The 23808-nt window shown below is 42.9% G+C and overlaps 1 protein-coding gene across 1 annotated transcript in view; it reads left to right on the top strand.

Annotated features, from left to right (window-relative positions):
• The first annotated feature begins 8833 nt into the window (after nucleotides 1-8833).
• tshr (thyroid stimulating hormone receptor) overlaps nucleotides 8834-23808 on the top strand; it is a 69638-nt gene continuing 54663 nt past the window's right edge. Inside the window, exon 1 of the mRNA XM_059961471.1 lies at nucleotides 8834-9332. Within this exon, the coding sequence (XP_059817454.1) occupies nucleotides 9148-9332 (185 nt within the window). The 5' untranslated portion in view covers nucleotides 8834-9147. The remainder of the gene's footprint in view (nucleotides 9333-23808) is intronic.

The following is a 23808-nucleotide window of genomic DNA, read 5'->3' as shown; positions in this document are numbered from 1 at the left end:
CTCGCTACGACCAAGGCCACACTGCTCCCCACCCGCCTCACACCCCGCCATTCGCCAATAAATCACTGAAATGAACTTGCAGCATTCCACATTAATAATGTCCAAAAGGCTCCTCCAATCACAAGAAAAGCAACTAAGATGGTCGCTCACTATTAGACTGCATGCTTCCTTCACGCACCGACTCCTCCAAAGCCTCTCTGATGCAAGCAGAAAAATAATGTTTCAAAAGGACAGTAGCACCCTTTGTTCACCCCACAGAAGCCGCTGTAATTGAACACACTACTTGATGCACCATCAATAACTCTCTGAGATGTGAGTCAAGGTAGGCTTTTATTGGCTGGAAGAAAGCACCATCAGCAGCAAGACAACATCCTGGAGACTGAGGGAGGAGCAGTGCCTCCAATCGCCTTTATACTGGGGTCTGTGGGAGGAGCCACAGGAGCAGTCAACGGGGGGGGGTGGGGGGGGGGCTTGTCCAGACAGGTATATGTAGTTCACCACACTACTGTCTTACCAGAAGTCGAGCCACTGGTATGCCTTCTTTGTGATTGCACTGATGTGCTGGGTCCAGATAGATCCTCTGAGATGTGAACATTTGGGTGTAAGGCTGATCCTCTGAAAGGTTTGCATTCAGGAATTTTAACTTATTGTTTAGTGAGTACAAGGGTAGGGAAGTTATGCTTCAGCATGTCTCAGGGTATTTAGAGACACATGATAAAATAGGCTGTAGTCAACATGGTTTCCTCAAGGGAAAATCTTGCTTGACAAATCTATTGGAATTTTTTAAAGAAATAACAAGCAGGATAGACAAAGGAGTATCAGTTGATGTTTGTACAAAAAGCCTTTGACAAGATGCTACAAATGAGGCTGCTTAACAAGCTATCAGCCCATGGTATTACAGGAAAGATTCTAGCACGGATAAAGCAGTGGCTGATTGGCAGGAGGCAAAAAGTGGGAATAAAGGGAGACTTTTCTGCTTGGCTGCTGGTGACTAGTGGTGTTCCACGGGCTTCTGTGTTAGGACCAATTGTTTTTACATTATATGTCAATGATTTGGATGATGGAATAGCTTTGTTGCATGGTTGCATCGTTTGCAGACATTGTGGCTGTGCATAAAGTGAATTCACAAAGTCTTTTTCCCAGAGGAAGAGATTCAGAAAAGTAGAGGGCAAAGGCTTAATGGGAGAGGGGAAATATTTGAAAGGGACAATTTCTTCACACAGAGGGTTGTGGGCTGATGGAACAAGTTGACAGTGGAAGTAGTTGAGGCCGGTATTATTACAATATTTAAAATGCATTTGGATATTTGGAAATGCATTTCCTATATAGATAGGAAAGGTTTAGAACAATTATGGCCTAATGGAATAGATTAAATAGACATCTAGATTGGCATGGGCAAGTTGTGCCAAAGTACCTGTTTCTGCGCTGCATTGCTCCATTTCTCTCTGACCTGTGGAGTTCCTCCAAATGACTATTTGTTGCCTGGGAATATGTGGGTCAGGAATGGTGGAGGGGAATAGGTGTGGTAGGATAGTGATGGTGGAATAGAGGGTTGGACAGTAGCTTAGCATAGCAGCTTTACAACACCAGCAGTCACTAGTCAGGGTTCAATTCCTGCCACTGTCTGTAAGAACTTTGTATGTTCTCTCCATGACACATGTGTTGCCCCTGGGTTCCCCAGTTCCTTCCTACGTTCCAATGATGTACAGTTAAGGTTAGATAGTTGCAGGCATGCTATAAGATATAAGAGCAGAATTAGGCCATTTGACCCATCCAGTCTGCTCCACCATTTCATCATGGCTGATCCATTTTCCCTCTCAGCCCCAATCTCCTGCCTTCTCCCCATATCCCTGACCAATCAAGAATCTATCAACCTCTGCTTTAAATATACTTAAAGACTAGGCCTTCACAGCTGGAAAGAAATTCTTCATCATCTCCATTCTAAAAGGATGCCCCACTATTCTGAGGCTGTGTCCTCTGGTCTTAATCTCTCCCACCACAGGAAACATCCTCTCCACATCCACTCTATCAAGGCCTTTCACCATTCTATAGGTTTCAATTAGATCTCCCCTCATTCTTCTGAATTTTAGTGAATACAGGCCATGAAACACGCTTCATAAGACAAATCATTCCATCCTGGAATCATTTTCATGAATCTCCTTTGAACCCTCTCCAGTTTCAGCACATCCTTTCTAAGATAAAGGGTACCAAACTGCTCACAATACTCCAAGTAAGGCCTCACCTTTTGAAATGAATGCTAGCATTGCATTTGCCTGCCTCACTACAGACTCAATCTTAATCTTAAGGTTATCCTGCACAAGGGCTCCAAGTCCCTTTGTGCCTCAGTTTTTTGTATTTTCTCTCCATTTAGAAAATAGTTAATCCTTTCAATTCTTCTACCAAAGTGCACAACCTTACACTTCCTGACACTGTATTCAATCTGCCATTTCTTTGCCCATTCTCCTAATCTGTCAAAGTCCTTCTGTAACCCCTCTATTTCCTTAAAACTACCTGTCCCTCCACCTATCTTCATATCATCCACAAACTTTGCAACGAAGTTATCATTCCATCATCCAAATCATTGACATATAACTTAAAAAGAATCAGAACCCACACTGACCTCTTTGGAACACCACTAGTCACCTGTAGTCAACCAGGAAAGGCTCCCTTTATTCCCACTCTTTGCCTCCTGTCAATCAGCTACTGCTTTATCCATGCTAGAATCTTGGGCTCATAGCTTGTTAAGCAGCCTCCTGTGTGGCACCTTGTCAAAGGCCTTTTAAAAATCCAACTACAGAATATTACTCGATTCTCCTTTGTCTACCCTGCTTGTTATTTCTTCAAAGAATTCCAACAGATTTGTCAGACGAGATTTTCCCTTGAAGAAACCATGCTGATTACAGTCTATTTTATCATGTGCCCCCAAGTACTCTGAGATGTCATCCTTAATCATCAATTCCAACATCTTCCCAATCACAGAGATTAGACTAATTGGCCTCTATTTTCCTTTCTTCTGCCTCTCTCCCTTCTCGAAGAGTGGAATGACATTTGCAATTTTTCAATTCTCCAGAACCATTCCAGAATCTAGTGATTCTTGAAAGATCATTCTTAATGCTTCCATGATCTCTTCAGCCGCCTCTGCCACCTATGTTGGTGCCAGACACATAGTGACACTTGCAGGCTTTCCCCCAGTACAATTCTCAGACTGTGTTGGTTGTTGACACAAAGCAACGTTTTTCACTGTATGCTTTGATACTTCGTTGTATATGACAAACAAAGCTAATCTCAATCAGTACAGGCTGACTCAACCTATACTGATTGTGATTCACCATATTTGGAAACCCTGTTGGAAAATGCATGGTGCACGTATAGAATCTCTAATAAGTGTGTTGGATTTGGTTTCAGAGTCATAGTGTCATAGAGTTGTACAGTTTGGAAAAAGCCCTTCAGCCCACCCACTTTCATGCCAACCATGATGTATATTCAAGTTAATTCCTTTTCCCAGTACTTGGCCAATATCCCTCTAAACCCTTGTCATCCATGTATCTGTCCACATACTTCTTACGTGTATATAATGTACCTGCCTCAATCATTTCCTCTGACAGCTGCTACCATATACAATATCTACCACCCACTGAGTAAGATAGTTGTCCCTTGGGTTCTTATTAAACCTTTCACTGCTAACCTTAAAACCAGCAAAGAAGACAATTGCAGATATGGACAGATCAGAATCAAAGTCAGGTTTATTATTACGTAAAATTTGTTCTTTTGTGATAGCAGTACAGTACAAGACATAAAAGCTACTATAAGTTACAAAAATAAATGAAAAAGCACAAAAGAGGAATAGTGTATTCATGGGCCATTCAGAAATCTGATGGCAGAGGTTAGGAAGTTGATCCTAAAACACTGAGTGTGTGTCTTAAGGCTCCAGTGCCTCCTCCCTGATGTTAGTAATGTGAAGAGAGTATGCCACCTTCTTCAGCTATGTAAATTGTTAGTTAGAAAGAAATTAGGATAGCAGCAATTATGAGCAAAAAGTGGAAGACAATCCACAAGACTCAATCACATTTACTTTCCCCAAGCCGTGAGGCTCATCAACACCTTCCCTTATCAACCCACCTCACCACCACTACTGTATTTCCTGTCTGAGTCACCTTATGTACAGATACACCTGTACCCAGTGTCACTTTATGTACACACAATCAGTCTATATATGTAACATGGGACTACAAAGATTTTGCTTTCTGAATACTTTTGGGTATATCTATGAATTTTGGGCTGCTGATTATGAAAATCTCCAGGAAATTTTGAAATTGCCAGAATTTGCTATTTCAATTCATAATTCAATTCAGAATCAGAATCAGAATCAGGTTTATTATCATCGCCATGTGTCATGAAATTTGTTAGCCTAGCAGCAACAGTCAACGCAATACATAATGTAGAAGAAGAAAAAAAAATAATAAATAATCTATATATTTTAGTATATGTATCTTGAATAGATTAAAAATCATGCAAAAACAGCAATAAAATACATTAAAAAAGTGAGATTGTTTTCACAGGTTCAATGTCCATTTAGGAATCGGATGGCAGAGGGGAAAAAGCTGTTCATGAATTACTGAGTGAGTGCCTTCAAGCATCTGTACCTCCTACCTGATGGTGAGAAAAGGGCATGCCCTGGGTGCTGGAGGTCCTTAATAATGGACACTGCCTTTTCTGAGACATGGCTCCTTGAAGATGTCCTGAGTACTTTGTAGGCTTGTACCCAAAATGCAGCTAACTAAATTTACAACCTTCTGCAGCTTCTTTTGGTCCTGTGCAGTAGACCCCCATACCAGACGGTGATGCAACATGTCAGAATGCTCTCCACGGTACATTTATAGAAGCTTTTGAGTGTATTTGTTGACATACAGAATCTGTTCAAACTCCTAATGAAGTATAGTCACTGTCTTGCCTTCTTTATAACTGCATCAATATGTTGGGACCAGGTTAGATAGAGATCTTGACACTCAGGAACTTGAAACTGCTTACCCTCTCCACTTCTGACCCCTCTACGAGGATTAGTATGAGTTCCTTCATCTTATCCATAATGAAGTCCACAATCAGCTCTTTCACCCACAGTGTAAGCCGAAATGTTTCTATCTTAGCATGCTTAGGCAGGGTGGATACTGCATGGCAGGGCAGGTTTTAGAAGGGCTATAAAAGCATCAAGCACACACCGTTCTATGCATTGCATTTACATGTATATTGGTTTGCAATCACATTGATGTGTATGCTCTATGCTATAGCATATTGTGTGTATTCATCATAATAAAGTAATTGTTTTTCTCAGAAGTATTTGTGATAGCAAAATGGCTCGCCACTGTTGCAACAGCTGCAATGCTCTCTGTTATATTTGTGCCAAGGATATGCTTAAATCTCAAAGACGGAGTATGACTCCACTTATTAAGAAAGCCAATGAGCTCAATTTGGGTGTAAAATTGGTAATCAAGACAAAACCCAGGCTCCTCATGTTTGTTGCTGTTTGCTCCTCACTGTCATTCTTAGAGCTTGGCTCAGAGGTTTTCGGAAGTCAATGTTATTCGTTGCCCCAATGAAATGGCAAGAGCAGAAGAATCATGTGACAGATTGCTACTTCTATCTGATCAGTGTGCCTGATTTCTCTGCTAAAAACAAGAAATCCATTGAACACCCAAATGTCCCTTCAGCCAATGTGCTGCATTGTGATAGTCTGCCAGTACCAAAGCCACTAGAGACACGGATCTAAAGGAGGAAGACAAAGATGCCATGATGCATGAGCCAGAAGTGAAGAACGATGCTGATCTGATACAGATTTTGAACCCTTTAAGTGAATCTCATCTTGTTACTCAAAAGCAGAATTATTGGGTTCAAGACAGCACAGCAAGGATGAAGTCTGCTGTCACCAGACACAAAACTTTCTGTGAAGGATTTTGACTTTTGAAGCAAGTGTTTCCCAGAATAACTGACGCCAAGGCATTTTTGTTGGTCCACAAACCAAACAGGTCATCAATGACAGGCAATTCGAAGAACTTCCAGTGGGACTAGAGAAAATTGCATGGAAGGAATTCAAGGATGTTGTTGAAAATTTTCTTGGCAACTACTGAGCAACAAACTACATGCAGCTGGTTGACAACATGCTTCAAGCATGTCACTAAAGATTCATTGTCTGCATTCCCATTTAGACTTCTTCCCTGCAAATCTTGTCAGTGACAAACATAGTGAAAGGTTTCACCGGGACATTGCAGTTGATGGAGAAACAACATCAGGTCAACTGGAATCCATCAATGCTGGCTGATTATTGTTGGACACTTAAGCGAGAAGCCTCAGACACTGAGTACAAAAAAAAATCATCAACAAAACATTTTTAGCTTAGTTGAAATATTGCAAAGTGTCAGCGCCGCTATGCAATTAAATTAATACATGCAATTAATGCAATTAAATACATAATATTCAATAAAAGTCAATTTCTCGTTTCTCCAAATCCCTACATAATACAAGTAGTCTGAAATTATATTTGTATTCAGCTTCAAGCAGTCTATCATAGCCACAGAAGAGTTCTACAGAAGCAATGCTTTTGAAAAAAATTGCTGTCTTAAGTATTTATATTTATTGTTTTTTTATTGTTCTTTATGCTTATTGTGTGTTTTTTGGTGTATTGGATCCAGAGAAACAATTATTTTGTTCTCCTTTGCCCTTGTGTACTGATGAAGGATAATGAACAATCTTGAATCTTGAAGAGTTTGGAAGGGTGCTTCCACAATGATATTGGGTAGGGAGGTGCAGGAATTGGTCCAGCCTCGTGAGGGATCAGCAATGTGTTTCCAAGTCAGCATGGCATGTGTTGTGGAGAGACAAGTGGTGGTGTTCCTATGCTCAGTTGATGAGGAGGTATCAGGGAGACCAGCCCTTAAACCACCAAAACATTGAATGCTTAGACCAAATAGAAATTAGTAGAAATTGGAGATGCAAAGAGACTTAAGAGTCCTAGTGTTGGAGTCCCTAAAGGTTAACTTGTAGGTTGTCTGTGGTAAGGAAGACAAATGCAATATTAGCTCTCATCTCATGAGGACTAATATATTAGAGCAAGGATGTTAAGCTGAGGCTTTACAAGAATTTGGTTTCACCACATTTGGAGTATTGTGAGTAGTTTTGGACTTCATATCTAGGAAAGGACGTGCTGGCATTGGAGAGGGTCCAGAGGAGATCTGCAAGAATGATAATGAAAATGAAAGGGTTAATGTATGTTTGAGAAGCGTTAATGGCTCTGGATCCGTACTCGCTGGAGTTTAGAAGAATAGGGGTATGGTGGGGTTTCATTGAAACCTATTGAATATTAAACATCCTAACTAGAGTGAACATGCAGAGAATGTTTCCAATAGAGGTGGAGTCTAAGGCCAGGGGCTGCAGCCACAGAATAGAAGGATATCCATTTAGAACAGAGGTGATGAGGAATTTCTTTAGCCAGAGGGTGGTGAATCTGTGGAATTCATTGCCACAGACAGCTGTGGGTATACTTAAAGCAGAGGATGTAATGTTCATGACTAGTAAGGGTGTAAAATGTTACAGGGAGAAGGCAGAGAATGATGTTGAGAGGGAAAATAAATGAGCCATGATCAAATGGCAGAGAAGACTCTATGGGCCGAATGGCCCAATTCCACTCCTGTCATGTTAATGTGTAGGTTAGCTATGAAGAGGATGTAGAAAAAAATTAACAGGCTGTTGCCTAGATTTGAAGGCATGTACCATTACATATGGTTAGAAAAACCTAAGCTGATTTTTCCAGCGTTGGAAGCTAAGGGAAGACCTGATTGAGAGTTTATAAAATTATGAGACGCCTAGGTAGAGAAGACAGCCATTATCTTTTACACAGTGTCAAAATGTCTTTTACTAGAGGGCATGCTTTTAAGTTGTGAGGTAGTTTGTTTGAATGAGACGCACAGGGCAAGTTTTTTTACCGAGAGTGGTGGATGCCTGGAATGGGCTGCCAAGGGTGGAGTTTGCTGGAGGCAGATATGATAGAAGTGTTTAGAGAGGCAGGTGACCTCTTTGGCACACGGTCTCTTTGAGGGCTTTTGCTATTGCTTGCATAGTGGGGGGTTCTTTTGCTGTTGCAAGTGGGGGGAAGGGGAAGGTTGATGACTCTGCCGCTGCTTGTGCATGGGGGGGAGGGAGGCTTTGACATTCTAATGTTCCTGGCATTCATTCTTTGGGGTTTTTTGTTTCATGGATGTTTGCAAAGAGTAAGGATTTCAGGCTGTAGGCTGTATACATTCTCTGATATTAAATTCATCCATTTGAATGTACAGAAAATGATGGATTATGGATCATGTGCACACAGAAGGGATGAGACTTAATTAGTTTGGCAAAACATAATAATTAGCTTGGGCCAAAGGATCTGTTCCTGTATTGTACTGTGCTGTGTTTTATAGCTGGGTATTTGATAGGTATGAAGACAAAATGCTGAAGGAACTCCGCAGGTCAGGCGACATCTATGGAGGGGAATAAACAGGCTAAGTTTTGGGCGGAGCCGTTCATCAGGACTGGAAAGGAAGGGGGAAGAAGGGCCTGTTTATGTAGCAACAAACAATCTGCTGGAGGACCACAAACAAGAGAACATCTGCAGATGCTGGAAATCAAAGGAGTCCCGAGGAAGGGTTTCAGCCCAAAACATCCACTGTTTACACTTCTCCACAGATGCCGCCTGACCTGCTGAGCTCCTCCAGCATTTTGTGTGTATTAATCAGCAGGTAGAGCAGCATCCGTGGGAAGAGGGGGAAGTAAAGGTCAACGTTTGGGGCCTGTTTCTATGCTTCAAAATGCACTACAACCCGTTGCACCGACAGTGGAACGAGGGACTAAGAGCTTCTAAATACGGCACTTTCTAAAACTGGTTCCTTGTTTCCCGTTTGCAATTATTTGAACGGACAAGGTAGAGGAGGAAGGTAAACTGTCAATCAACTGGCAGCTCCTGGGATCACCAGCGCTGGCATGAACGCCTTTGCAAACCTGCCTGAGTACTCCTGGCGGCGGGAACTCGAATGTAACGCTGCAATATAATTTTGGGAGGTTATAGAAAAAGATTTGCAAGCTTCCGTGAATGGTTTGCCCTGAGGGAGACTGAGTCGGGCGATGCTTCTGCTAACCCTGCAGGCGCTGACTCTGACGAGAGTTTCTCTGGGACTGAGCGCGGCTGCTAGCGAACGCGCAGCGGCTCGGTGCCCGAGCGCCTGCGAGTGTTCAGAGTGGGACTCCTTAAAGATAACCTGCAAGTCCATCGATCACATCCCGACTTTCCCCCAGAGCACGGAGAACATGTGAGTAGCCTACCTCTGAGTGCCTCTACCTCCCCCCACGGGATGGCTAAGCACAGTGGGGCAAGGGCTTTGCATTTAGCCGGCTATGGATAGAGTTGGCGTGGAGAGGATGTTCCCTATAGCGGGGGAGTCTGGGACCAAGAGCATCATTTCTGGCTAAAGAGATGATGAGTTTCTTTAGCCATAAGTTGGTGAATCTGTGGAAGTCATTTCCACAGTTGTCTGTGGAGGCCAAGTCATTAGGAATATTTAAAGCGAGGACTGATAAGGTTTAAAGCGGTTCTTGATTAATAAGAGTGTCAAAGGTGTCGGGGAGAATGCAGGAGAATGGGACTGAGAGGGAAAATCGATCAGCCATGATGGGATGGTGGAGCAGACTCGATGGGCTGAATGGCCTCCAATGTCTTATGCAGGGGTCGGTACAAGTCCCTGCCTCTGCTGCAGGATGCCCTTTAATAAGCCACTAGCCAGCCCTACCTGGCTCGTGCAATCACGGTGTAGCGCTATTTCTTATCGGGTTAATGTCAGCGACCTGGATTATAGGTGATCGAGGCTATAGGACAGATGCAAGGTAGCAATCTCTTTTGCCATTCCACACTGCTTGTAACAGTTTCTGCATTGCCAAAGCGGCAGAAATAATACTATTACGTCCCCAACTGACCCCCGAGAGCAGTTGCCGTACGCAGTAGCGGAATCCGTCGGAATACTGTACGCCATTGTGTAAACTCCTTTACAAAAGGTCGGATATAAATTTAGGGTTTATTCACCTCTAGGGACAGATGATACTTTTAGTCAGGGAGCATTCACATTTGAGCGCAGTTCAATGCAAGCAGCAAATCATAAACTCAAGAGATTCCTGTGTATGTGGCTCCGTATGTCTGGGTTTGTAGCTTATCGTGTGGCGCGCTGATGGGGTTTTTGTAGCTGTTCCGCTCATTGCCCTCATGAAGGTGGAGGGCAAGCTAGTGTGAACCGATGGGGCAGGTGCTCCCTCCACGCTGCTGGGTGGAGATCTCCAGGATTTTGACGCAGCCACAGGGAAGAACCTGCCAGTATGTTTCCAAGTCAGCATGGTAGGCAGTTCAGAGTGGCATCTCTAGCCTGAGGATGGTGAATCTGGAATTCATTGTCACAGTTGGCTCTGGAGGCTAAGTCATTGGGTGTATATAAAATGGAGGTTGGTGGGTTCTTCATTAGTAAGAGTGTTAAAGGACACAAGGAGAAGGCAGGAGAATGGGGTTGAGAGGGAATAATGAATTGGCCATGATTGAATGATAGAACAGCCTCTATGGGTTGGAGGCTGCTGGAATGGCCTCTGTGGGCTATTGCTGTGTATTTTGGAAATCCTACACACCAGTGTGTGTATTCATGTGTACATGTATTCATGTGCTTTCTCATTTATGTATATGCTTGTGTGTACATATGTGTGTGTAAATACATGTGATTTTAAGTATGTTTTCAAAGAGTCATAGTTGTATGGAAAGAGGTCCCTTTGCCCAAATGACTTCTCAGCCACCAAACTTCAAATCTGAATGCAAATTGTAGATCTAATTTAAATGAATAATCGGTTTCTAAAAGCCATGAATCACAGACCAGACAATGCTGACTAAAACATTGAAATGTCTTGTGTGGTGTGGGTGCAAATCAGGAGGTGTGGCGGTTGTGTGTAGTTTCTAAGAAAGCATTATAAATATGGAATTCTCCTTTGATGTTTGGCACATAAAATATCAAGCCCCATGTCGGGCAATTGAGATCTTTCCACTGAAAGGCATCTCCGTATGATGCCCATTGTAGCTTGTTTTCTCAAATAATGAAGCTGCTTCATTTTGCCAATATTTTTCTCCTGTGCCTTCAGTCATGCAACAACAGCACGAACTCGGGAGAGTTAATTGAGAACAACTTTTTTGGGCACGTGTGCAGCCCACAGGTGGAGAGTTTATTAAGACCATATGCAAAGAATACAGGACGGGTATGTTTCAGTACAAAACAAGGACAAGGATGTCAAGCATAATATAGCATGTAAGATTTAAAATTGATAAAAATCAAATAGCACCTTTGAGAATTAAAAGAAGCCAGAAAAGAAGTCAAGAATGAAATTGGGAGAGCCAGGAGGAGCCATGAAAAGTCATTGGCGAGTAGAATTAACGAGAATCCCAAGGCATTTTAGACATACATCAGGAGCAAGAAGATAACTAGGCAGCAGGTAGAACCACTCAAGGAACAAGTACTTGGAGGTGAAGGATCTGAGTGAGGCTTTAAATGAGTACTTTGCATCGGTATTGTTAATGTTAATATGCTAGGGCATTATGAGATAAAGAAGAACATGAAGGTGGATCATGGGACGGGATGATCTTTTCCCTTCTCCAGCTCTGTATCCCTTTTGCCAATCACCTTCCCAGCTCTTAGCTTCATCCCTCCCCCTCCTGTCTTCTATCGTTTTGGATATCCCCCTCCCACTCCCACTTTCAAATCTCTTACTATCTTTTCTTTCAGTTAGCCCTGACGAAGGGTCTCAGCCCGAAACATTGACAGTGCTTCTCTTTATAGATGCTGCCTGGCCTGCTGTGTTCTACCAGCAATTTGTGTGTATTGCTTGAATTTCCAGCATCTGCAGATTTCCTCGTGTTTGCGTTTGAACTTTGAACTTGGGATTTTGAGCGTTCTGCAGTGGTCCAAGTTTGGTCTAGAATTGCTGCTTCACATGTGAAATGGCTTTCTGGATGTCGTACCTGGACTATTTAAATTTTACTCGATTGCCAGAACTGAACACCACTGTTTTGGCCCTTAGCAGATAGTGGATCTCATGTTCCATCCAGATTTCTGGTTGGGGAAGACTGTGAATGATTTTGTAGGGACACATTCACCTACGACTATTGCTATATTGTCTGTGACAACCATAGTGTATTCGTTCAGATCCTCTGATGAATCCTTGAACAAGGTTCAGTCCACCGACTTGAAGCAATCCTGTAGCTGCTTCTCTACCTCCCGCAGCCTCCTTTTTGTTGTCCTTATCTCTGGACTCTTTGGCCTCTGCCTCTATGCAGATAGGAGGTAGACAACCAGATGATCAGATCGCTTAATATATTAAGTGCTTTCTTAACATTGGCCTTTTGGGGTATGTAAACTGTGGTCAAGATCACGGATGAGAACTCTCGATAAGTAGAACGAACGGAACTCAATCATTAGATGTTCCTGGTTGGGGGAACAACAGTATGACAAAACTGCTACATCCGAGCACCATTATAAAACACAGACCTCCACCTTTGCCTTCTCCAAATCAGCAGTCCAATTCATCTGCTGTATTGAAAAGCCTTTGGATCTTACTGACGTATTTGGCATGTTTGAAGTCAGCCATGTCTCCGCGAAACATAGAACGCAGCAATCCTTCATTTCCCTCTGATACAGCAAGGAGCTCGTTTTTGTTCTCTAGCAACCATTCATTTGCTAACAAGTTAATGGGTAAAGGAAGCTTCATACCTTGGTGTTTTGGTCTGTTTTGGAGTGCTCCCCAATTGTGGCAGTATAAAGATGCCATAACTGCATTTTTGAGATTAAAGTCCGCTGAGTTCTTCAGAAGATCGTGAAATCATTAGTTTGTTAAAACAGTTCAAAATTACATTACTTAAAGGAAAATTACGGGCTGTAGATTGCAGTGAACGTAGTTCAGACAAAGTATTTTTAGAAGTTTTGTAAATTGTTCACAAAGCATTCACTGTGTTTCACCAGCACCATCTTGCATACTCAAAGAGAATACGCATAGTCTTTTTCCCAGGGCCGGGGTATCAAGAATTAGAGGGTATAAGTTTAAGCTGAGAGGGAGGAGATTTAATAGAAACCCAGGGAGCAACTTTTTCACCAAAGGGTGAAATCAGCTGCCAAAGGAAGAGGTTGGGGCAGATGGCTGAAGGCCAGGGATTCCTGAGGATATGGGTTCAATTTCAACATTTAAGAGAAGTCTGGATAAGTACATGGATGGAAAGGATATGGGTGGTAATGGTCCATACAGGTTGGTGGGACTAGGCAGAATGATGCTTCTGTACTGTAGTGCTCTGTGACTCTTTGGACATCTATTTTAATGAAGATGGGAAATCCTGGCTAAAACAGATGATTTCATGTATTACATTGCTGTTAATGATATCTCAGTTTCTGCAAATTATGTGCCAAATTTCTTGTATATTTAGTGACTAGTTAATTGCCCATAGAACCCCTGCATCACTCCAAGGTCATGGGTGGTCTTCTCAAAGTTCCAAGTAAATTTTTTTATCAGAGTGCATGTGTGTTACCACACACAACCCCGAGATTCTTTTTTTTTGCTGGCATACTTAGCAAATCTGTCGAACGATCACTATTTACTGTAAATATCAGGAACTGTAAACGAACTCAGCAAATGCAGATATAAATAAATAGTAATAAATAACGAGCATGAAATAACAATATAAGTCTCCTGCGAGATGTTCTCTGTTTTCATTCATACAGAGAATGTATCAACCCTTCGTGCGTGAGTATGCGATTCATAGAGTTATACAGCATCGAGTCATCCACAAGAGTGGACAGCAAGACCAGCAGTTATTGTCCACCCCTAATGCTCCAGGAAAGGTGATGGTGAACAAGTGCACACAGTAAAGGGTCTATCCAGAGATTAAGCCAAGGTTGCTTTCCAATATGTTCCATCCTTTAGAATCAGAGTAATACAGTACAGATACAAAGTTCAAATTAAGTTTATTAACAAAATACATATATATCACCTGATACAACCCTGAGATTCGTTTTCTGGTGGGCATATTCAATAAATCCAAGAACTATATTAGATTGAATGAAAAATCACACCCAACAGGGCGAGCAAACAACCAATGTGCAAAAGGCAGCAACTGTGCAAGTACAAAAGCAAAAAGAAATATTAATAATAAATAAATAAGCAATAAATATCAAGAAGATGAGTAGAGTCTTTGAAAGTGAGTCCATAGATTGTGGGAACAGTTCAGTGATGGGGCGATAAAGTTGAGTGAAGATATCCCCACTGGTACAAGAGCCTGATGGTTGAGGGGTAATAACTGTTCCTGGACCTGATGGTGTGTATCCTGGGGTTCCTGCATCTTCTTCTTGATGGCAGCAGTGAAAAGAGAGCTTGCCCTGGGTGGTGGAGGTCCTTAATGACAGCTGCTTTCCTGTACCAACACTCTATGTAGTTATTTTCAATGATGGGAAGGTTATACCATTGATGGAGTAGGCTGTATCCACTACATTTTGTAGGAATTTTCATTCAAGAGCATTGGAGTTTCCATACCAGGCTGTGATGCAACCAGTCAATATACTCTCCTCCACACATCTATAGAAGATTGTCAACATTTTAGATGTCATGCTGAATTTTCGCAAGCTTCTAAGGAAGTAGAGGTGCTGCCGTGCTTTCTTCATAATTGCACTTACAGGCTGAACCCAGGACCCTCTCCACCTCTGATCCCCCAGTGAGCACTGGCTCATGGATCTCTAGTTTTCCTTTTGCTGAAGTCAATAATCAGCTCCTTGGTCTTGCTGACATTGAGTGAGAGGTTGTTAGTATGGAACCATTCAACCAGATTTTCAATCTCCCTTCTATATCCTGATTCATCACCACCTTTGATTTGGCCAATGACAGTGGTATTGTCAGCAAACTTAAGTATGGCATTTGGATACAAGCCCTTTGCCCCAACTCATCTATGTTGACTGAGATGCATATTATAACTAGTCCCATTTTTAATACAAGATATTCTGCAGATGCTGCAAGTTCAGAGCAATTTGCACACAGAATGTTGGAGGAACTCAGCAGGCCAAGAAACATCTATGGAGAGCAATAAACAGTCGATGCTTTGGATTGAGACCCATCATCTGGGTCTATGTAAGACCATAAGACATAGGAGCAGAATTAGACCATTCGGCCCTTCAAGTCTGCTCTTCCATTCGATCATCGTTGATTTACTTTTCCTCTCAATCTCATTTTCCTGCCTTCTCCCCCTAATCTTTGACATCCTTACTAAGAACCTGTAAGCTTCCATTTTAAATATACCCATATCCCTCTAACCCCTTCCTATACATGTACCCATCCAAATTTTTTTTAATTGTTTTAATTATACCAGTCTCTACCACATCCTCTGGCAGCTTATCCCTCCGCATGGAAAAACCTATGCCTCTGATCCCCTTTAAGCCTTTTCCCTCTCACCTTAAATCCTTGCCCTCTAGTTCCCTACAAAGATTATGACCATTCCACTCCATTGAATCCCCTCATAAGACAAAGGAGCAGAAGTCAGCCATTTGGCCCATTGAGTCTGCTCCACCATTTTATCATGAGCTGATCCATTCTCCCATTTAGTCCCACTCCTACCTTCTCACCATAACCTTTGATGCCCTGGCTACTCAGATACCTATCAATCTCTGCCTTAAATACACCCAATGACCCAGCCTTCACTGCTGCCTGTGGCAACAAATTCCACAGATTCACCACCCTCTGGCTAAAAAAATTTCTTCGTATCTCTGTTCTGAATGGGCGCCCTTAAATCCTTAAGTCATGCCCTCTCGTACTAGACTCCCCCACCATGGGAAACAACCTTGCCACATCCACTCTGTCCATGCCTTTCAACATTCAAAATGTTTCTATGAGATGCCCCCCTCATTCTTCTAAGCTCTAAGGAGTACAGAGCAAGAGCGGTCAAACATTCCTCATAAGTTAACCCTCTCATTCCCGGAATCATTCTAGTGAATCTTCTCTGAACACTGTCCAATGTCAGCACATCCTTTCTTAAATAAGGAGCCCAAAACTGCACACAGTATTCCAAGTGAGGTCTTACCAGTGCCTTATGGAGCCTCAACATCACATCCCTGCTCCTATACTCTGTTCCTCTAGAAATGAGTGCCAACATTGCATTGCTACTCTTAATGGAATAGAAGGGCATCCCTTTAGAACAGAGACGAGGAGGAATTTCTTTAGCCAGAGGATGGTGAATCTGTGGAATTCATTGCCACTGACTGCTGTGGAGGCCAAGTCATCGAGTATATTTAAAGCAGAGGATAACGGATACTTAATTAGTAATGGCATTCAAGGTAATGGGAGAAGCCAGGAAGGTTGAGAGGGGAAATAAATCAGCCAGGATTGAATGGTGGAGCAGACTTAAAGGCTGAACAGCTTAATTCTGTTCCCATGTCTTGTGGACTCTCGTGTAAAAAATAACTTCTAAGTGCCCCCTTCAGCCTTCACCTTTTCAGAGTAAAGATGCCAGCCCATCTAGACACCCCCTCATGACTCAAGCCCTCAACGTCCTTGTGAATCTTTGCTAGCTTAAGCACATCCTTTCTGTAGTGGGGCGACGAGAACTGCACACAGTTCTTGGGGTGTGTTCTAATCGGCCTATGACACTAGTGTCGTCAGCAAACTTGAATATGGCATTAGAGCTGTGCTTAGCCACACCATCATAAGTGAAGGTAAGTATGAATCTTGATGACTGCCTCAGAGCAGTACACCCTTTCAGTCAGTCATGGAAATTCAGAAGTGATAGCGGTGTCACCCCTAATACGCACATGAGACCTCTTCTAGAGCAATCAGACAGAAATAGTGAATTGATTACGCACAGAGCACTTGTAAACTCTTCTTACCGTAAAAAATCCACTGAAAGTGTTATGCTTTGTTAGCTGAGGTGTAACTGAGAATTTTTTAGCTGTCAGCACCAACGGGAAAGAACAACTGAACGCTAACAAGGTTCCTTGCAAAACAGCTTAACCCTCGAGGGTAAGGCTGCTGTTCCTTAACTTTCCACTGCTTTCCAGTCGATGCAATGGTCCTGCTCAACTTTCTCAGGAGCACCACAGAAACAGCCCACCTCCTCATCACAGAGTTCACCCCCCAAGCAAGACAGATACTAAACCTTATCACTTCATGTCCAAGTTGAGTGGTTGCATTGTGGGTTTTTTTTTCGGCAATTCAAATGTGCTGGAATGCAAGAAGCTGCAGAGAGCAGTGGGTTCAAGCAAATACAATACAAGTGATGAGTCTGCATATCGACAGCAGGTGGACCAAGAGTATGTGTACAGGTACTTGGCGATTAAAGTCTGATTCTGATTCTGATTCTGATACATCATTAGCACATCCCTCCCCACTGTCAGTGGTATCTACAGGAAGCAATGGCTCAAGTTGGCAACATCCATCATTGCTGCCCTAGGACAAAGTCTCTGTCTACTCTGTCTATGCCTTTTTTCATCTTGTACACGTCGTATCAAGTCACCTTTCCTCCTCCTTCACTCTAAGAAGAAAAGCCTTATCTAAATTCATGTCATGTTCTCTAATCCAGGCAGTATCCTCGTAAATCTCCTCTGCATCTTCTCAAAAACTTCCATATCCTTCCTATAATGAGACGATCGGCACGGAACACAATATTCCAAGTGTTGTCTAACCAGAGTTTTATAGAGGTGCAACATTACCTCATGGCTCTTGGTCAGTCTCATAAACTAATGAAGGCCAACTCACCGTATGCCTTCTTAATAACCCTATCAACGTGTGTAGCAACTTTGAGGGATACATGGATGTGGACCCCAGTATCCCTCTGCTCCTCCACACTGTTAAGGATCCTGTCATTAACCTTGTATTCTACCTTCAAGTTCAACCTTTCAAAGTGAATCGCTTCATCCTTCTTCAGTCTGAATTCCATCTGCTACTTCTCAGCCCAGCTCTGCACCCTGGTTGGCACTGTCTCCAAGCAGGCAGGTGTGGTGGCTCAGGGGTGTCCACCAATACCAGGCATTGTTGGTGATGGACTTTGACCATGGTCCATCTGCCGAGATGGCTGAAAGTAGAGTGAGGTAGGTTAACCGGAGACCTTCTAAGAGGAGGCAGGAGCTTAGGTCAAGGAGAGAAAGGTTGCACTCTGAGATTACTACCTTCAAAGATGGGTAACATACACACACACACGCACAATGCTAGAGGAACACAGGAGGTCAGCCAGCGTCTATGGAGAGGAATAAACAGTCAGTGTTTTGGGCCAAAACCCTTCGTCAGTCATGATTGACTGTTTATTGCACTCCATAGATTCCATTAACCCTCATGAAGGGTCTCAGCCCAAAACGTTGCCTATTTATTCCTCTCCATAAATGCTGCCCGACCTGCTGAGTTCCTTTACCATTTTGTTTGTATTGCTCAGCACCTGCAGAATGTCTTGTGTTGAATGAGGGGCGTTCCATTGCTAGCCCTACTTATACAGGTAGAAACACAAAATAGCTGACAGAAACGAAATTATCTTTATTTAGTTGTAAGGGGAAAAGAGCAGAAGATCTATTTTGGTAAAGCATCCTTCATTGTTTACTGTTAATGTGTGGAAGTCTGACATCCTATATCTTCCCCCCCCCCCCCCACATTTCAGATTCCCACTAAGCAGCTTATAATTGCAAGTAATTTTTTCTGAGGACACATTAGAATTACCCCATGTGGAATTTGTTCAACTTTATATTATTGGGCACATTGAGGTCACATTGGTATCAACGTTAATGTTTCAAAGTTCAAAGTAAAGAGTATCATCAAAGTGCATATGTGTTACCTTGAGATTTATTCAGGCATTTACAGCAATATAAAAAACAATAGAATTTATGAAAAATTATTCATAAACAAAGACTGACAAACAACCAATATGCAAAGGAAGACAAATTAAGCAAATAAAATAATACTGAGAAAGAGTTGTAAAGAGTCCTTGAAAGTGAGTCTGTAGGTCGTAGAATAGTTCAGAGTTGTGGTGAGTGAAATTATCTACGCTGGTTCAGGAGTCTGATAATTATAGGGTAATAACTGTTCCTAAACCTGGTGGTGTGGAACCGAAGGCTTCTGTACCTCTTGCCTGATAGTAGCAGCGAGAAGAGGGCATGGCTTGGATGGTGGAGGATCTTTGATGGATGCTGCTTTCTTGTGCCAAATGTACTCAAAGATAGGGAGAGCTTTGCCTGTGACATTTGAGCTGTGTCAATCACTTTCTGTAGTCTTTTAGTTCTTTCAGTGCTGCAGTTGAGTAGAACTGTACAACACAGTGAAATCCCAGGGTGAGAGTTAGAATTCTACAGAGAGACTGTTGGAACCAGTGGTCAGCCTGTTCGTGGCCAGCACTTAAGGCTTCTCATCAGTGGATCTTTCCTATCCCAAGAGTAATAGAACACCCAACATCTCCTCCAGGTGCTTCACTTCCCTCCCACGTACCAAAGGTGTATGGGTTAGTAAGTTGTGAACATGCTGCGTTGTCACCGGAAGCATGGCGACATATACGGTCCCCAGCACATCCTCGGACTGTGTAAGTTGTTGTTGATGCAAACAACACATTAAACTGTATGCTTTCATATACATGTGACAAATAAAGCAAATCTTTATCTTTTAATCTTTGAGAGTTGAAATGCTTTCAACATCCAGCCAAGCCACAGCCACACCCATTGGCTTAGCTGGCTGTCAATCCTTCCAATAGCTTTTGAATGTTTCTGAAAGTCCCTGAAACCTCTCTCTCATTTCATGGGCAATACTCCTCATGTGAAAAAGGAGGAATCCATCTGGACCACAAGAAGATCAGGGACATCACCAACAAAAAGGGGCTGCAGGCTTGGGATTTCTCTTCATTGGGAATGAGGCACAGGAGTCTGAAGTCCGATACCACCAGGCTCAAGAATAACCTACAACCATCAGGCTCCTGAACCAGTGTGGGTAGTAACTTCACTCACCACAACACCGAACTGTTCACAACCTACAGACTCACTTCCAAGGACTCAAGGGGGTGGAACTGGACTCTCTGATGGTGGTGTCTGAAAAGAGGATGCTGTCCAAGTTGCATGCCATCTTGGACAACGTCTCCCATCCACTCCATAATGTACTGGTTAGGAACAGGAGTACATTCAGCCAGAGACTCATTCCACCGAGATGTAACACTGAGCGTCATAGGAAGTCATTCCTATACAACTCCTCCCTTGGAGTGTCAGACACCCTGAACCATTAAGTTGGTCCTAGACTTACTTTTAACTTGTTATTATTTAATTATTTATGGTTTTATATTGCTATATTTCTTCACTATTCTTGGTTGGTGCGGCTGTAACGAAACCCAATTTCCCTTGGGATCAATAAAATATGTCTGTCTGTCTCTACAAACCTTGTCCTCAATATTATTTATTTAGATATTTGCACAGCTTTTCTTCTTTTGCACATTGATTGTCCATCTTTGTGTGTAGTTTTTCACTGACTATTTTGTGTTTATTTGCATCTACTGTGAATTCCCTGCAAGAATATGCATCTTGGGGTAGTATAGGGTGATCTATACGTACTTTGCAAATAAATGTACTTTGAACTTTGTATTCAAGCACTCAGGAACCGCACGCCCAGTGGCAGACAAAATGCTGGCAGTTCCACACATAATGGCCAGCATTTCCCGGCAAAATCCAAACCAGTGGTTTGTGTGGAATTGCAGCGCAGTTTGGCTCCCAGAGCTAGGAATGTTTCAATAATAACATTCTTAGAATAGCATGTCAAAAAAAAACAGCTGTTTCCACTGGGAGGAGGGATGGTGGCCAGAGGGCGCATCTTGCAGAGCAGTTGCCAAGAGAACCTGAAGGGCAATGAGGATATTTTATGCAGCAAATTGCTCCGATCTGGAATGCACAGTCTGAATGCTACTGCAAGTAGTTTCAGAAGAGACTGGAAACTTGATGTAGATTTGAAAACAAATCACTGTAAGGCTGCGGAGAATAAGCAGTGAGAGAGGGCTCTTTTAACAGTGTTGGTTAGTCAGGAGCTCCAGGATTTATCGAGTCATAAGACCAAATGATGTAGGAGCAGAATTAGGCCATTCAGCCCATCGAGTGCGCTCCATCATTCGATCATGGCTGATTTATTTTCCTCTCAACCCCATGAACATAGAACTGTACAGCACAGGAACAGGCCCTTCAGCCCACAATATTGTGCCAAACCAATTAAATTAGCGATAAAAAGGCCCAGCTAAACTAATCCCTTCTGCCTTCTCAATGTCCATGTCCTCACATCCATGTGCCTGTTTGATTGTCTCTTAAAAGTCCCTAATGTATCTGCCTCTACCACCACCCCAGGTAGCACGTCCCAAGCACCCACCACTCTGTGTAAATAAAACTTGCCTCTCGCATCTCCTTTGAAATTACCCCCTCACTTTAAATGCATGCCCTCTGGTATTAGATATTTCAGCCAGAGGGAAAAGATATTGTCTGGGTACTCTATCTCTGCCTCTCATAATCTTTGAAATCTCCCCTCGGCCTTCACCACTCCAGAGAAAGCAACCTCTCGTTATAGCACATCCCTTCTAATCCAGGCAGCATCTTGGTAAACCTCTTCTGCAAGCCTCAATGCCCTTTCCTAAAATGGGTCAATCAGGACTGTATGCAGTACGCCAGATGCAGCCTAACTAGAGTTTTATAAAGTTGCAGCAGAACCCCTTCCTTTGAAGTCAGTTCCTCAACTGATAAAGGCAAGCATGCCGTGTGCCTTCTTAGCCACTTTTGTTGCCACATGAACTTGGACCCCAAGATCCCTCCACTCATCAACGCTGTTAAGGTTCTTGTTTCTTTATATTCTCCTGCTTTCTCTCCATAACCATTGACACCCTTACTAATCAAGAATATGTCAACCTCGGCTTTAAATATATCCAATGACTTGGCCTGCACCGTCATCTGTGGCAATGAACTCCACTAATTCACCACCTCTGGCTGAAGAAATTCTTTCAATATGCTTGTGTGAAGTTCCCTCATTGGCAGTTGCCACCTATCCTCAGCCTGGAAGGCATCTTTTTATGGGACTTCTGTCTCTAATTTTTTTTTAATTCATTCAGTTCTGATGGCTTTGGGAAATTATCACGTGGTTCAGAAAATACCCAGTGCATTGTGGTGCTAAACTTCTTGCAAAACCTTATACTGAGAAAAAGGAGCAGGTTACACCTGAACCGTTGGGGAACCAATATCTTTGCGGGCAGTTTAATAAGCTAGAGTTGCAGCTGGATGACCTTCGGCTAATAGAGGAGAGTGAGGAGGTGATAGGCAGAGGAGTCCCAAAGTTGAAGGAGGCAAACACCTGGGTGACTGGGAAAGGAAGGCAGACAGTACAGAGTACTCCTGTGGCTGTTCCCTTCATTAATAAGTATACTACTTTGGATACTGTTGAGGGGGACGAATATCAGTGGGGAGTCTTAGCAACTGGGTCCCTGGCACTTAGTCTTGCAATGTGGCTCAGAAGGGAAGAAGGGAAAGAGGAGTGCAGCAATGATAAGGGATTCCATAGATAAAGGAGTGATGGGCCAAAGGGCCTGTTTTTGTACTGTGCAAGATTCTGTGGACATGAAAAAGACACCCAGATGTCAGCGTCAGGGACGTCTGGGATTGAGTCCACAGCATTCTTAAGGGGGAGGGGGAGCAGCCAGAAGTCTTGGTACATATTGGCACCATTGACACAGGTAGACAAGGTGAAGAGGGTATGAAGAGCCAGTTAGAAAGCTGAAAAGCAGAACATCTTTGCATAGTAATCTCTGGATCGCTGCCTGTGCCACGTGCCAGTGAAGGTAAGAGTAAGATGATTTGGCAGATGAATGTGTGGCTGAGAAAATGTTGCAGGAAGCAGATCTTCAGATTTCTGGATCATTGGGATCTCTTCTGGGGAAGGTATGACCTGGGGGCAGCCTGCAAGTGTCACCATGCTTTCGGTGCCACCATAGCACTACAGTACAGAAACAGGCCCTTTGGCCCATCTAATCTATGCCGAATACCATTCTGCCTGCAGTCACATTGATCTGAATCAGGGCCATGACCTTCCACACCCCTCCCATTCATGACTTTTCTTAAATATTGAAATAAAACCCACATCCACCGCTTCTGCTGGCAGCTCACTCCACACTCTCACCACCCTCTGAATGATGAAGTTCCCCTTAAACATTTCACCTTCCACCCTTAACCCATGACCTGTAGTTCGAGTCTCACTCAACCTCAGTGGAAAGTGCCTGCTTGCATTTACCCTATCTATAGCCCTCATAATACCAACCATCAAATCTCCCCTTATTCTCCTATTATGCTCCAGGGAATAAAGTCCTAACCTATTCAATCTTTCCCATTAGGACTCCAGTCTTGGCAACATCCTTATAGATTTTCTCTGCATTCTTTCAATCTTACTGATGTCTTTACTGCACTGTGGTGGCCAGAACTGCACATAGTGCTCCAAATTTGGCCTCACCAAAGTCTTCTACAACTTCCAACATAACGCCCCAACTCCTGTACTCAATTCTTTGATTGATGAAGGCCAGTGTGATTTCACTGAAGAACTGCAATATGCATTTCCAAGGCAAGGTGATATATGAGTCGGAGGTGAAGGGTGGCATGATGGTTAACAGTTTATGGTTTCAGGCCCAGGTTTGAGGCATCATGGTAGCATAGTAGCAAGCATCAATAATCAGCATTCTGTTCCTGCTTGTACGTTCTCCATATGACCATG

The sequence above is a fragment of the Hypanus sabinus genome, chromosome 2, assembly GCF_030144855.1.
Source record: "Hypanus sabinus isolate sHypSab1 chromosome 2, sHypSab1.hap1, whole genome shotgun sequence".
Lineage (NCBI taxonomy): Eukaryota > Metazoa > Chordata > Chondrichthyes > Myliobatiformes > Dasyatidae > Hypanus > Hypanus sabinus.
This window is presented reverse-complemented; position numbering and strand designations above follow the sequence as displayed.